Raw genomic sequence first — 16,698 nt, forward strand, 5'->3', positions numbered from 1 at the left:
TCTCAAGGGATGATTTTTGTCTGCTTTTGTCAGGCAGTGAGCACTCGTGAAACGACACCTTGGAAACAAACTGAGGGCTTCAGAGGGGAGGGGGTGGGGGATTGGGATAGGCTGGTGATGGGTATTAAGGAGGACACATATTGCATGGAGCACTGGGTGTTATATGCAAGTAATGAATCATGGAACTTTACATCAAAAACTAAGGATGTACTGTATGGTGACTAACATAACATAATAAAAAATAATTATTAAAAAAAATACCAAATAGACTGTATTGCTAAATGAGATGGTAATACAATAAATTTTCTAGGAGAAAACAAATAAATAAATAAAAATACAAATAAGCAATACAATCTATGCAAATAGTATAGATTCAGGTACTAAACCAGGTAAATGGTAGCTGGTGGCTATTAATTTTCAAGAAAACCTTAAAAAAGAAAACAACAACAAAACCCACAAACCCATGAATAGCCAAGGCTGAAAATGACAATTTTCCTTACTGTTTGTGTCTTCAATTTGTGTTTTATTTTAGTTCACTATTTGTAAAAGGGTGTTGCTTTTTGGGATTCTGCCTTTATGTGAGATGAACTTTTGATTTGCCTCCCTATTATTCACTGGCCCGAAGTTTTGTGCACATTCTCTAGGCTACAGTGAACAATACAGTCTCCCATATTTTGTTAGTTTCCGAGCTTCTCTAGAGATAGAAGTTTTCCAGGCATCAGAATCAGCCAGGAGGGGTGATTTTCTAAAACACAGATTGTATGGCCTTTGTCACAGCCACTCAATTCTGCTGTTGTAGCATAAAAGCAGCCGAGGACAATACATAAACAAGTGCGTGCAAGATACAAACAAGTTGTATTCCAATAAAACTTTACAAAAATACACATCAGGCCATGTTTGGCCTGGGGCCATAGTTTCCTGACCCCTGCTCTAGACTGGGGTTCTTACTAAGTTCCTGGCCACAAAAGGTTTCTTTTGCTTTCCTGCAGGCACATCTAGTCATTTAAAAGTGTTTAAGAATATTTTACTGAAGAGTTTCAGATGTTACATAGCAGAAAATCTTTTAGGATCTTCATTCTAGCATATGGAAAGAAATAGAAGTCCTGCATTTAAATTTCTACTTGTTGAAAGAATTTAGGGCAAGACTTTCCTAAGTGGAAATGATCTCTCCTACAAGTCTAGTCTCTTGAGCAGCCAATGAAGAGTTTATGGTTAGCTAGCCCTTATTTTTCTGTCGAGGCTTTTCCTACCCCCTGCGCCTACAGAACACATACTCGTCTGCCTGACTTGGTTACCTCAAACACCCCGAACTTGCCTTGCTGTCTCATTCCCTCAGGCCTTTGCACATATTTTTCCATCTTCCAGGTTGTTCTCCCTTCCCTCCCCACAGTAAGTTTGGTAAATTCCTGCTACTCCTTCAACCCTCATTAAAAGTACCTCTTCTGTGAAGCTCTTCCTTCCCAAAGCTGCTATTGTATCTTATGTGTTCCGTCTAATTATGCCCATTATTACACCTATCGTACTGCACTGCTATTGCTAGTTTTCAAGAACGTCTCTTTTCTAGGCTAGGAGAAACCTGAGGATGGCAATGAGTTTATCACTAAATGGCCAGTGCCTGGTACATATTTTTTTCTCAATACATGTATTTATTTGTTTTTGAAAAGTTGAATAAATGGCTAAGCAAATGAATGAGTCTTTAGGGAATGGGATTTTATTTTTTATTTTTTTAAAGATTTATTTATTTATTTATTAGACAGAGAGAGACAGCCAGCGAGAGAGGGAACACAAGCAGGGGGAGTGGGAGAGGAAGAAGCAGGCCTCCTGCTGAGAGGGGAGCCCGATGTGGGGCTTGATCCCGAACGCCGGGATCACGCCCTGAGCCGAAGGCAGACGCTTAACGACTGCACCACCCAGGCGCCCCTAGGGAATGGGATTTTAAACAAACCACTTGCTTAAGGTTTTAACCTATCTCAGTAATCACTGGCCAAATTAGAACCTCCTAAACCCAGGCTTGTTTATTATTCTGGTTAGTCCGACCTACATAAAGTCAGTAGTGAAACACACAAGGACACGGACCACTGCATGCATCACACCCAACCAGCATCCGGGAGGCCATTTGTTGTCTTTAAAATAAAACAAAAGACGCAGTGTTTTGTTTCTCTTTTATTGCAACCCATTGCAAGGTCAAAAGATTCACGGAAATATAGAAACTACAAACTGGGTGAATTTCCTTTATCCACTCAAAAAGACATTAAAGACAAAGGACCAGAATTTTTCACTACAGCAATATATTTCATAGTCTTTATTCTGAAAATACTGTTGACATTTTGGAGAGGATAAAAAGCCCTGCATTAAACGTGTTCACATATATTTATGACATTCTAAGCAAAACAAGAAACTCTATATTGCCCAGAAATCATTGTAAGCCTCATTTCAAAGCGTCTAATGAGAACACATTCAACAACCATCACAGGATCACTCAAGGTGATGCTTTTTTTTTTTCCTGGTTGTTTTTTTGAGATTAATGCTTTGAGGCTGGATATGATATTTCTACAGATTTCTACAAATATACCGAAGCAGTTTTCCAGGTTATGTTGCATCAGGCTTTCTGGATTAGTCAACATCTTAAAGAATAAGTGCAAGTCGCCCACCCCACCCCACCCCCCAAGCTAAAGCATGTTATAGTGCTGTATTTTAGATTCAAACAATGCAACATTAAAAAAAATCAATTATACACTTCTGAAACCGTTTGACAACCGAACTGTAACACTTTAAAGATTATTACAACTTTGAACTGAAATGGCACCATCTGTGTCATCAATGGCTCTCCCTTCTTTTGTCTTTTTTAACTATTTAAAATATAGTGTGACATATATAAAAATTAAACTTTTGCTTATTCACTCAAGCTACTATTACTATACATAGTGTCTTATAAATTAGTTTTGGATTAAAAACCAGTTAAAATATTGTGAATTAAAATATTTTTCAGTGGTGGGGAAATGAATATGAAAACAATACCACTTGATGTGCAAGAACTTTTTTATTAATAATAAACAGGTTTTTTTTCTTACACAAATTTTATCCCTTTGAAATTAAATTAGTAACCTATTTAGTGATGGAAAAAATACCCTTGGTGCTTACTAACTAGGTTTTCTTAACTGATTGGGATTAAAAGCAAAAAAACATGCCACATCAGAAACATGTTGACATAATCAAAGGAAACAGTGTTTACAAAACAGGAATCATTATAAATAAGTGAATGGTATTTGAATGTAAAGCTATATTTTGTTTCTTACAGCTAGTATCATTTGAGTCATATTGGGACTTACTGAAAGTGAAACTCAAACCTTAGTATATCTGTTAAAGACCAAAGAAACAGTTACGTCCATGTTGGGGAAGAATAAATAGCAATCTCACAGGGCGGGGTTCTGTGTCTAGCTCTACTGTGAAAGATAATCACTCTTTAGCTTAAAAAGGCTCCCTGCTGTCTTGATTATAAATCTAGACACAGGAAAGTTTACTTGAGCCTGAGTCCCTACTATGAATTAATTGTGAAGATGTGTGAAATCAAAACATATATTCATTTACTGATAGACATTGTCTTAACTGAAAGCTGGCAATCTTTTAAACAAAAAAATGCTTATTTCTGACGAGTGTAAACAGAATCTTAATGAAAAGATTTTCTAATTTTGCCTCTTAACTCATACATTTACCAGCAATAGATCTTTGCAGTAGCACAAGAACTATTCAAAAATAACATGCATATATCCAAAAAACCTGTTCTAACGCCCAAAGCAAAGCAAAAAAAAAAGAAGAAGAAGAAATTAATAGAAAGATTGTCTACTTGTATCTACTCATCAATCTTCTATTCACGTGACTCCCTCCAAATCTCAGGAATATACTTTCATAATTACCAAAATTAACAAAAATAATTAAATGATCTGTAGGTTTGTTTTGTTTTGTTTTAAATAACTGCACACTATTAATTACATTGGTGCCTTTAATGTGGATAATGCTAAGGTTAGCTCCAAATATCATTAAAATATATCCGGACCAGTTACTATCCATGAAATAAAAGCTAATACAATGTTAACATAAAACTTAACTAAAATATTCAGGACTCAACAGAACACATTTGCAGAATAATGAATAATTAACTTTTGTGAGCTGTGGCCAGGGGACTTCAGATTGTTGCCTCCATAGAAAAACGTCAGAGAAGGCTTTGTTTTCTCTAGTTCCTACCTCACTTAGAGATCTCAAGTCAGCCCCCTGTGGATGGACTGAGGCAGAGCCACAGTGGATGACATGCGCCCTCAGTGACCTGAGGAAGGCCCCTCTGTCAGGAAACGATCTAGAAAGAAACTGCCCTGGAGTTTGTGTACACATGCACGTGTCCACGTATAGAAGGGGGTGTGAGAACATATGTGTGTGCATGTGCCTGAAACTTTGCAAAGTACTGGTTTCCTGGTTTCTAATTAGTGCAACATCACTTTTGGTCTGGTCTTCATCAGGAGAAGTGCACAATTCTATCCATCAAAAGAGAAGGCACATGCCTTCATGTTGCGGCATCTTCAAGAGGCAGTAATTAAAAGCTCAAAATAATAGACCAAAGATTTTTGGTTTTACAGTAAAAAAATTTTTTTCTTTAGAGAAATAAGCTTTTGAACTTAAAAACTAAGGGGTCTGTGGCTTTCAAAATCTTTAATTTTTAAGAAAAAAAACCCCCGGCTCACCTGGGAACGAATAGCAGTTGCGCTTATGCTATGCAGTATGCAAACAAGACACAAATATACACACTGGGGTACACCCGTAGACATGGAACAGTTAAAACCTTTCCAAGGGATCACTCATCCCAGATCTCCAATTCCTCTCCACCCTGCTGAATGATCCGAGTGGACGTACGCACGAGCAGGGGTGTTAGGAGGAGGCAGCAGACATGTTGGGGGTCCAGCCCATCTGATAGGCTCTCTCCAAGGTCCTCTTGCAGTCCTGCAACACTGTGCTGAAGGTGATGTGGGGGTACTGCTGCACCAGCTGCTCCACTGTCACTTCATTGACCTGCAACCACAGAAGAGCCGCCGTCACACACAGGGACCGCTGAAACCACCTGCTGCCCATGTTCTCCGGTGTGCTAATGGTGGCACCAGGAACTCTCACCTCATTCCTTCTCAGCAGCCTGAGAAAGCATTTTATAAGATACGTGTTCCTTTTTGTCTGACCTTCCTGATGTCCTACGTACTGGCATTCACCCTTGGGGATTTTTAAAGAAGACATACGATATCAAGAAATCAAATGTGTTTTCTAGAAGCATGAATGATAGTGACTTACTGAGATCTTAACAATGCCCATTGAAAAGCTAGTGCTTGGGAGGAGAGGCAAGCAGTAAGATAGCATTCTTACGTGCCTCTGACTTCATCATCGACCTGACAGCATTTTCAGGACAAAACTGTAGACGGGTAGAGAAGATCCACAGGATTCCAGATAGAAGTGTTAGGGAAAATGTTTATTTTTCTTTCCTTTAAATGTTAAGGTATTGCAAACTTTAAGTCCCTTTGTGAAAAGGGCTGAAATGTGAGGAATCAATAATTAAAACATACATGGCTGGCAGGTCAGGGATGGCCCCAACAGACCTTAACCATCAAAGATACCACCTTGATTCTTGATTAGACAAGGCAATCAGACAGGCCTAATTAAAACTAACACCTTTACAATTGCTGTGCTGTGAAGGGATTAATTTGTCAATTATTTTTAAGCTGATTGCAGTTCATATCACAGAAGCAGACAGCTTCCTTCATCCTTCAGATAAATAAATGATTAACCTAAGAACCACAACTTTTAGGTAGTTTTATTTAAAACCTTTATCGAACACTTGGGCATTTTCAAATACATCAATATTTCATTTATACTGAGTAAGCTGGTCTGAAAGAAGGTGCTTATAATACACAATTTTGTGCTCCCTCTCCATGTCTGTCCATTATCAAAAAAGATCAGGACCACCAGGAAAAACCTAAAACAACATCAAACCCTTGCTGTTTGCTTTGAAAGCCTGCTTAGAAGTATGATGACCATGACATTCAGTCATCTGCACTTTTCTGAAATAACATGATGTTTCCTGGGTGATTTGGAAAACTATGTTATATATAATCTTTTTTTAAATTGAGAATTGATATTCCAACATTGCATTGATAATACTTAATCTGTCAGAATACCTCTCTATTCAAGACTTGCTTGTATTTAAATCAACTTTCATTCCAAATTCAATCAAACCATGTAGTTCTTTTTTGTGATACAGATACAGCATACAACATTGTTTTCAAAAACAAGAAGAAAATAATTTTAAATAAAAAGGAAAAACTGATAAACAAATTAGAGTTGAGAATATGAACTGATGGCCCTAAGAGGATTTTTATGCAGTATTTTTAATTTTTTAATTTAAATTTATGCTCTAAGTCTTGCTTGAATTGAGGCAGCTTAGAACAAAACACTGAGAAGGTCATGCACCATCTAGCCCTGCCTATCTCTCTAGAATATTTTTGATACTCCAGTCACCTGACTTAATTTCAGATCATCAAACTGTCCAAATTTCTTCTGGCCTCAGGGTCTTTGAACATGGTATTCTCTTTCCTGGAATACCTTTTTAACCCAGTTTCACCTAAAAACCCCTTCCTTATGCCTACTTGCTAATCATTTTTGAGTTCTTCGCGTCAGTGTCATTTCCCCAGGAAACTTTGATCACTGCCCTATCCTTGCTCCCCTCCCCAAGCTAGGTAAGGTTTCCAGGTTATTTATTCTTTTAACATAGTCCACTTTGCCTTCATAGCACTTATAAAGTTAGTTTATAATTGCTTCATTTAATATCTATTTCTCCTGCTCCAATGTACAACCCATAAGAGCCGGGATCGTTTTTGTATCCCTAAGTCAGGCCTAGTGATTAGTGAATGAATGATAAAATAAATATCAAATGATAAATAAAAAATAGAAACTCAAAGCAAGGCAAAGCCATACACTCAACATACTAATCACAAAGATCAATGATTCCCCAAGGAATTCCTATTTGGCTCAGAAATTCCCTCCCTCAGGAAGTCTTCCCTAAGCAAGCCTATCTCCCAGAGAGGTTGGGTTAGGTACCCCCTTCCCTGTGCACCTGTGGTGGGCACCCTGCGTGGTTTTTCTTTTACTTAAGCACTCTAATATTGCAATCATCTCTTTACTTGTCTGTCCCTTCCACCTGAACAGAAGCCTCTGGGGATGAGGGGACTGCCTTTTACCTTTAAGGCTATCAAGCTGTGCACAACGCAGGGAAGAAACATGGCAACTGTGGTTCACATCATGGACTTCATAGTCAACCAGAAACAGGTTAGAACCCTGGTTTCACTTTATTTCTTCAAGATTTAGTTTCCTCAACTATACACACAAGATAAAAGTACTTAAGTCATCGGATTGTTATAAGGGTTAAGTGTAATGATATACTTAACATTGTGAGTGACTTAAATAGGTCCCCAAATGGTAGCTCTTGTTATTACAGCAGGCACTCAATAGATGGTTATTAAGTGCATGAATTAATTAGCGATATGTTAGGGTGACCAATTCTCTATAGTGATGCTCAACATTGTTCAATTTCTGAGATAATTTCAGAAATAAGCTCTGATAACAAACATTAGTTGTAGTGCTCAAAATAAAATAATCACGGGGCAAGAAATAACCTTTAAACATACCTCATAGACAAGCAGAGTCCATTATATCTTATTGTTCTCTGGGGGAGATTCCAGAGCTTTCATTAATGAAATAGCCCAGGTTTTAAATACCTACTTTCAGAAAATCCCGTTTTCTCTACATGATGTTCCCATTCTGCTGTTAGGTTACCTTCTTCCCTCCGGCCATCAACAAACCCATAAGGATTCAGGTCTCATTAAGAAAGAACTGAAGTCATTTGGTCAGAGAGGATGCCCAGAAAATCTACATTTCATTGCAAGTGGCCCAAGCCACTAGGTATTCAAGGAACAACTACCTGAGAAGAGATGATGAAAGAATGGAGGAGAGAAGACATTTAAACCCACCCTAGAGATGGGGACTGTCTTCTGTGCTGTGTCTTTTCTAACGTACACACAGGCGTGTATAAAGTCCTACACCTAGGGCTGACAGGCAGTTTGTTTTGGAGATTCAATTTTTAAAAACAGAAAACATCTCATGTGATAACTGTTTTGCAGGAAGAGAGATACAATTCACCTTAAGCAAAGTTGGTATTTGAAGATAAATTTATGAAGTACATCAATGAGGGGATAATTGTTCACTTGGTAAAGTCTTTCATGGTCAGGTTAATTTATTTTCTCAGCTCCCCCAATGTCTTTTATATATCCTTTGATCTACCAAAATTCAATTTACCCATTTCTGTTGCATTAAGTAAGGTCTACCTGTACCTGGGAAGACAGAGTGTATTAGCTCTCTGGCTTTCTCACAGGTTATGAGCAAGAACAGACAGTAACTTGGCTTCATGTGGCTGTATGAAAAAACAGAACAAGTAATCCTCTGTGGATATAACATGTCTTCTAAGCAATCTTTTTGCTAACTGTGCTCTGTAAATTCTAGAAAACAAAGCAGAGGGGGAAATGCAAATATTCCATTTTAGAGCTTTGTTGGGCAGAAGCTATTCAGGGGAAATACACGTGTTCTCACTAGGGAAGGTTCTATCTTTTACTTATAGTGTCTCCTGGCGATATGGTGTGACAAATTTTATACTAAAGTTATTTTCATTTATTCCTCAGAAGTACAAATTATGCTCACCTCTTTGTATAGAATCCATAAGCACTTTGGTGCCTTAGAGAAAGAGTTTGGTGTAAGACACCAGGAGAGTCCAAATCATTTTAAATCGTTACGCCTACATACACATTTCTGCAGACATTTTGTCATGCACAACTCCACTTGCTAGAATGAAAAGAACCATTCTCTGTTCCAACTCATAAAATGTGTGTAATATAAAAAAGGAACATAGATGAATTTTTAAAAATTTCCCCATGATCCCTGGTTTTCTGTATTCAATTTCTTTGCCTCTTGCTGAAAACTATCAATGGCAACTCCTATATTACACAGGAGATTTGAAAAATGCAGCCTATCTTCCTAAAGAAATATGCAGTGGTATCATTTGAAGAAATTACTGTGATTAAAGGAAAAAAGTATGTACCACAGGTTTTTTTTTAAATATAAGAAAGATTGGATTTTATAGTTCTCTCCAAAGACTGCATAACCATAATTTACATTTTCAAAATTATTATAACTCTTTTCAAGGTAGTAGCAATTTGTCTGGTATTTTAATCTATTTTGAGTTAACATCTATTAGCACTTTTTGAAAATGTGAGGTAAATTGCTATGCTAATTAAGGTAAATCACACCATAGTTTCATTCTATTGCTGCTGCTACTACGGAAGGGTGAGGAGAGAACCTTTAGAGCTTCTTAGATTCAGCTGAACTAATTTATCTAGACCATCACACCGCTGTTTCACCTCCTTATCAATACTTTCCCAGAAAGTTCCACCTAAGTGTAAACCCAAGCCTGAACTATCTCCCCAATGATACCTATGGCTCAAAAAATACTATTTCTGATAAAATTTGCTGAAGAAGCCATTTATATTATGTGATTCTTATTTCCGCTTTGCCTTACGTTTTAAAATAGGACATATTTCTTCTAAGAGGGAAATATTTGACACCTGAGTATATTAAAATCACACTTATGAATATAATAAAACACTTAAAATCACTTTTTTTTCTAAATGGAGAAAGTTTCCCTGCAAAAAGTGACCACTACTGAAAATACCAATAACAATAACATGTATTGTATTATTGCTAGACTGTAAGTTCCTTAACAGCAAAGGGTATTTGAGTCATCCCTTTGTTTTCAGTCCTATGCACGCTGCCCGCTGTATTCTCACCCCATTAGATTATGAGCTCAAGAGACAGGAGTTTTTGTTGGTTTTGTTCACTGCCGAATCCCTACCACCTATAGATGCCTAGCACTTAGTAACGACTCAATAAATATTTGCTGGCTCAATTAATGTAGTAGTCATTCAATGAACAGGTATTGAGCAAACACAGAAGCACCAATTAGTACTGCACCAGACATTGTGGAGATAAGCTCACCTTGTTCCCAGACTGTTCCAGCTACAGTGGTAGCAGTCTCTAAAGTCTTGACATTATGGCGGCCCCAGACTCTTTTCGTCCTTTGAAGCTCATACCCAAGGTGATTCTTTGTGCTACTCTCCTTTCCATGTGACATCATCAGGTGCCTCTCTCCAGATATCCCTGGGGTTTCCAACTATTTTGCACAGGAGACCAAAGGAGCTCATGATGGTGGTTCAGCCGTATTTGTTGGGTCATGCTGCTGTCAGGCAGTACTCAGGATATGCCCAAGCTATGCTTCAGTTAAGTGATGGCAGCCTTCCGTCCTGGAGATCAGTGACATACTACACTGGCTGGATAACACTGGGAATGATGTGAATGGTCCCAAGATATGAGCTGGTTTCCAAAATTCTGCAAAAACTACATGGTGCAGAAGACTTAATGCTTCTGCTTACAGCATCAGCACCCTGCTCAGCGTGGTGGACCCAGGAGGGCCCCACAGAAGATTCTGAAATTTTGTGACATTTAAAGTCGCCTCTCATGTCACAGTTATCTGGTGGCAGAAGGGGAACTGTGGGCAGATCTCCTGACTCAAAACGATTCTACCTCCTGTAATTTCTTGGGCTTTGGGAATTCTACCTGCCTTCACTGCTACCTGGGGACAAATGGCAGTCTGAGGAGCTTTTTGTTGTTGTTGGTTTTGTCATCATTGTGGGGTTTGGCATTTGTTGTTCCAGACAGCATGAAAGTAATACCGTGACTCAGAGTACAGTCCCAGACAAGGCAAAATTCTTCAACACAAACTGTCCCATGCTGCCGCTAAGAAACACTGTACTCATCAGAATTCGGTACTCATGCAGCAGGGGATGAGTCAAACACATTTCCACTCTTAAGCATGGCTTATACTTTGGCAAAATGCTTGAACATAATTTGGTAATTTTTCATCCTAATGACCACTAGAAGCAAAACAGAAGTATGTCCCCATTCCAGTACAGAAGGAATGGGGAAAATATTCAATGAGCATCTACTATTTTCCAGGCATATAAGCATTAATATTCCTTATTATGGATGAATGTGGCTCAGAAAGAACTGGTATTTCACACAGGGTCACACAGCTGGCAAATGGGAGTCAGGATTTGAATCCAGGACCCCTAAATACAAATGTTCTCTGCCCTGTGCCATGTTGGCCCAGCACACAGGTACAGTGATGTGCAGGAAGTGCCAGACTGGGGCCTAGCCCATCACCTGCCCAGTAAAATGTTCACTGACGCGCACTTTTCATCTACATGACGAGATATGATTTCAATTTACATATAAATACATTTCAAAGTCCTTTACAATTTCTTCAAAATGGCTGCTCTGTGGGAATGTAAATTGTAATGGATCTCTCTTGGCTTGGGGAATATTCTGTTTGGAGCTGTGGTTGTCTGAGACTTTGAAACATGACAGAGATGTGATGATGCTGCAGGACTAGTAAGGGACCCCCTGGCAGGGCACACTGCCCCGTGACATAAACAGGCATCACTTTTCCCTTCAGTCTCTGGCTCATCAAGACATTTTTCTGTGTCCCAGAGGTACAATGACACAGTCCTCTTGGAGCAGGGAAAATGGACAATCACATCAGCCACAGCAAAGCCGGAGAAGTGCTTTCTAGGGAAAGCGCAGGTTGCTGTGGACAGAGGTACCCAGCCTTCTCCAGGAGGGCGGGAAAAGGCTTTCTAAAAGAAGTGGTATGTAATTGAACTTTTGAAGGACAAAGAGGCATCAGCCTGTGTACATATGTGTTAAATACACACATATTATTCAGGGAAGAAAGGAAACCCGTTCATGAGCCAAAAAAACTCACTAATCTGTCTCTTACTTTGTAAGCTTTGTTAAGGCAATGTTTCTCCAGCCCATCTGGCAAACTCAAGGGTATAAGCGAAGTAACTCTTGTTTCACATAGCTCTGTTCTGAGGAGAGGAGGGTGAAGAAAACGGACCCCTCTCTCTGCAGGGGGGGAAGTAAGGAACCCACAGCACATCTGTGAAGGTGCTGCAAATAGCACACCCTTTCCTAATTCAGGGCTCTTGTCCTCACACTGGTCTGTCATTCTTTACAGACTCCCTGGGCAATGTCACTCACTGCTAACAGCCCCAGGGGCTGACTCCTGGTGGCCCAGAGGCAGAGTGTTGTCTGTCGGGCAATACGCCTCTGGAATCTGCTTCTCTCTGAGTTTCTTGGCTCTCTGGGAAACTGTTGGGTTATCTGTGGAACCTGGCATTCACAAGGTGTAGCAAAAGTCATCGTGGACAATGTATATTCAAATGAGGCCCAACTGCTCTTTAAGCAAGTGCCCACCGGCCCCGAGATGGGCACATATCAAAATGGATAAAATGAGGGTAATGTGAATTCTAGTAATACGTCAAATTTGCATGTAAATGAGATGAGTCATCTAAGTGCAGTTTAAAATATTTTAAATAGGATACTAAGAAAAGAATAAAACAGCAGATGATACTTTGATTTTCCTGGGACCCTGCACAGCCAACATCATGCACCAGGCTCTCTTCGGGGATTCTATTTCCCTCCCTTTGCAGCAGGACTTCTCACGTCCCTGTTTGAGTGACATGTCACATCTTGCTGATGCTTCCCTACGTTAGAACACAGAGGTCCAGGACACCAAAAATTTGGAGCAACTTTTACACTCTCTCACCTCACCTTTCTCTTCAGCAGCAAGGCTAAGCTTCCCAGAAGTCTGGAGGAGGATACAATAGTAGCTCGGGAGGCACGAACAGACTGTGGGCAGAGCCCACAATGAAGAGAAAGGGTCTTCCCCAGACTGGTGAGGGCTGTGAAAATGATTCTAGGCGTGAGCCGAAGCACCTGCTCTACAGGCAACTTCACACTCTCTTCCTTCCCTCTGCCTCCCAGTCAAACCACGTCCGTCTCCACGAACCCCACAGTAACTCATACATAACAAATGTTCAACATGTGTTTATTGACGTGGGATGAGCTAAACTGTGTCTGCAACCAAGAGCACAAACAAGAATACAGTGGATCTCAGCCCAACTGCTCACTAGAACCACCTGGGGATCTTTTAAAAGTCCCGATGCTCAGGACATATCCCAGACTAACCGTATCTGAATCTTGGGGGAGGGGGACCCAGGCACCAGCATTTTTTAAAGCCCCCCTCCCCCGAGGAGATTTCAATGTGCAGTTCAGTTTGAGACCTACTGGTCTAAAGCTTTCAACTGAAGAGCTTGTAGAGGGCACAGGTGACTTTCGCTCTAGCGAATCTGATGGCAAGGTCTGAAGTAAGAGTATTTAAAGACAACAAGTAAGCACTTGCCTCCCACGTTGCCCTCTATATTAAACTGAGTCAGGGCTTCTGGAGAAAAGAAACTGCTGTTCCTACAGCTTATTAGCCCATCTTTTTACAAATACTCATCACTACATGAAGCAAAAGTTATGTTTTTTGAATGTGGTAAAAACAGACTGGTTCCCTCTCCTTTATCATCAGTATTGGAACTCTAGTTGGGCACAGCCAGAGGAGGCCACCTCCTGACCTTCCCAATAGCTGATGGAAGGGAAGATTCCCTTAAATGCAGTTGTCACCTGGATGTATGCAGTGCTTCCTCAAGGGACCACCCACGAGGTGGGAGGACGGGGCACACATGACTAAGTATTTGATATAATTTTAAGAAGAAAAAATGATTATCTTATTGGAGACTAAAGGCCACCTGCTAAATATGGGAATCAGCTGATTGATTCTAGGCCACCCACAATGCACTACGCTCATGCATGCACCTCATACTACTGGCCTGAGGCCTTTAAGGATGTATTTTTTTATAGAGAGAGGTAAGAAATATTACTCTTGGGTGGCAAAAAACTCATCTAAAAGTCCCAAAGCATAGAAAGAGACAGATACTGAGAATGCAATGAACCTGACAGAGGCAGGCTCATAAATTCAGTCAACTTTGTCAAACGCAGTCATTCCATTTCAGAATCTGCAATGATTGGAAGTGCTATGCTCTGTCAATATCACAACAGGCCTGGCTTCATGCTGTCTCTTTTTCATGAAATGTGGGCTGCCTGTTAACACTGGCATTGCTTTCTATTCACTTGAATTAGCACAGTGAGAAAGCAGCAAAGAACCTGGGAGGATGAGGATCACAGAAAAGCCTGCAGTGTTAAGTGAGAATCAGGGCTCGCCAACCTGAAGCCTCTAATTAGAGATTAGTGTGACAGGAGTCCAACAACCAGACTGTCAGAGAGAGAAATTAGTGACATTTTCATTCCCTGTTCCACCAAGCAATCTTCTACCAAGAAGGATGTTTCAAGTCAAGTGTAAGCTCTAGTATAGCCTTGCGTAGTCCATTCCAAAGTCACAGACCACTGGCCATGGAATTGATCTATTGCACAAATCTTCACTTTTTTTGTATAGAATTGATGTGCGGCACATATGAGAACCAAAGCAGACCTGTGTGGGGCATCAAGATGGAGAAAGCCACTTGGGGAGTCATCTGCAAAGCTCTAAATGGTTCAGCAAAAGACTGACTATTTGAGAAACACTGGGCCCTAATAAGATAATTAATGTACTCACTAACTGAGCGGTAAGTGCAATGTATTTATAGAACACATCTGGGTGTTTCTAAATTCAACTCTCAAAGTTAAGCTGAAAAACACAGTCGAGAAAGAAGACTCTCAGAACTAAAAACGTCTTGTCTTTTATGTTTAATGGCTTTCTTGATTTCGGTTTTTATTTTCTTACATAAAACCTAGGGCAGTGGTAATCACCAGTGGACACCTAATGAAAAAATATCTTTCTAAAATGGCGGTTTCTATCAGGTTGAATTGATGGATTTGACCTGTTTCCTAAAACAAATTTATTACCAGCAAAAATGTATTCTGCATAAAAGTGATCTGTAAATCTGTAGATGAGAAAACCTGAAAACAAGTGATATTTCTGGTTTTCAGAAGACAGACTCTACATAAATCAGAGCATTTTGGGGTTAGGCTCTGAAGGGCTTGGAGTCCAATCATACAGCAGATGCCTGAAGTCTGTCCATGATTGTCCTGAACCCCAGGGTCTTTTGGCTACACTCAGAATTCCCCAGCTCAGAAACTGGTATTAAATGCAAGGTATCATCTTTCTTAGTCATTTATTTCCCTCTGTCCAGACACTTCTTTCTTTTTTAAAAAATGATTTTATTTATTTGACAGAGAGAGAGAGAGAGCACAAGCAGGGGGAGCAGCAGAGGGAGAGGGAGAAGCAGACTCCCTTGCTGAGTAGGGAGCCCAACACGAGGCTCCATCCCAGGACCCTGGGATCATGACCTGAGACGAAGGCAGATGCCCAACCGACTGAGTCACCCAGGCGCCCCTCCAGACACTTCTTATAACCTATAAAACTATTAGGAGGAAATGGGACCTAATGTTTTTCAAACTTGCTTGTAGCTGTACAATATTTCTGCAAACCAAAAAAATAAAGAAAGAAACCAAATAAGTAAACTCAATAAATGAAGCAACGAAAGTGGGGCTGCCCTGGTTGAAGTTAGGTAAGGACCAGGTCCCCCGCCCACTCTGTCATTCCCAGAGACTCCTCAGAACCTCCTCAGAACCTTGGAGCTACCCAGAATGCAGAGGAGAAACACAATGCATCCACCCGTCCTCCAGTACACACTTGTTTAGCAACTCTCATGTACCAGCCACTGTGGCAGGGTCTGGCAATACGATACAGAAGGAGAAAGCCATGGATCTTACATTCTAATGAGGAGGAGAGGGATGGGGACGAGGAAGGTAAGCATTCACTGTCGCAGCAAATAAGTGCTAATGTTTATTGCTTGCGTCACGTAAGGGACTTTCCACACATCCACTCATTTAATCCTCTCCATAGTTTAAGAGAGAGGTGTTATTTTTATTTCCACTTCACAGATGAGGGAAGCAGTACGGGAGGCAGAGACAGAAAAGCCAGGAGCATGGTGACACTGAAGGCAAGAGAGAAGCATTGTCATGAAGGAGGGCATGGTTACCACGGCGATGCAGCTGCTAGGAGATGAAGCAAATTGTGGACAGAGAAGTGGCCACTGGATGTGGTGATGAGGAAGTCACCAGTGACGCCGGAAAGAGCGGAATCAGTAGAGTGGCGGAAAACAGAACCGCAGAGGTTGCAAGAAGATGTGGGATCAAAGCAAGGATCTTTATGTACAAGAAATATACTTTGGGGTGCCATTTCTGACAATTAATTTGCAGTCTTACTGCACTATAATTGTCTGCTTGCTTGTCTGTCTCCCCCAGGAGGCTGCGGGCTCCGTGGGGGTAGGAACTGTCTCATTCACTGTTTTTTCTGACCTGTCACCTACCACAATGACTGGAACACAGTAAGCGGCTCAACGGATAGCTCTTAATAAACAGATAAAATAGATGATAAAAATTGGGGCAGGGGAGGGAGTTTAGGTTTCTTCTTGAAAAACTACTTGCCAAACAAAATTTTCCCTGCAAACCTGCTACTGAATGGCCAGGCCTCTTGTGCAGGCTGAGCCAGGTTTCTTCCCGAGGGGCAGTCGTCCCTGTCTCCTGAGCCACTGCAAGCTGTCCTGGCTTCTACTT

At 40.5% G+C, this 16,698-nt stretch overlaps 1 protein-coding gene across 1 annotated transcript in view; it reads right to left on the reverse strand.

The window, feature by feature from the left end:
- Positions 1 to 2,145: 2,145 nt before the first annotated feature.
- Positions 2,146 to 16,698, reverse strand: part of FBXL17 (F-box and leucine rich repeat protein 17) — a gene marked incomplete at its 5' end in the record, with an annotated part of 496,760 nt that continues 482,207 nt past the window's right edge. Inside the window, one exon of the mRNA XM_002917814.4 lies at positions 2,146 to 5,058. Coding sequence (XP_002917860.3) covers positions 4,918 to 5,058 — 141 coding nt within the window. The remainder of the gene's footprint in view (positions 5,059 to 16,698) is intronic.

Source organism: Ailuropoda melanoleuca, chromosome 3 (assembly GCF_002007445.2).
Source record: "Ailuropoda melanoleuca isolate Jingjing chromosome 3, ASM200744v2, whole genome shotgun sequence".
NCBI lineage: Eukaryota > Metazoa > Chordata > Mammalia > Carnivora > Ursidae > Ailuropoda > Ailuropoda melanoleuca.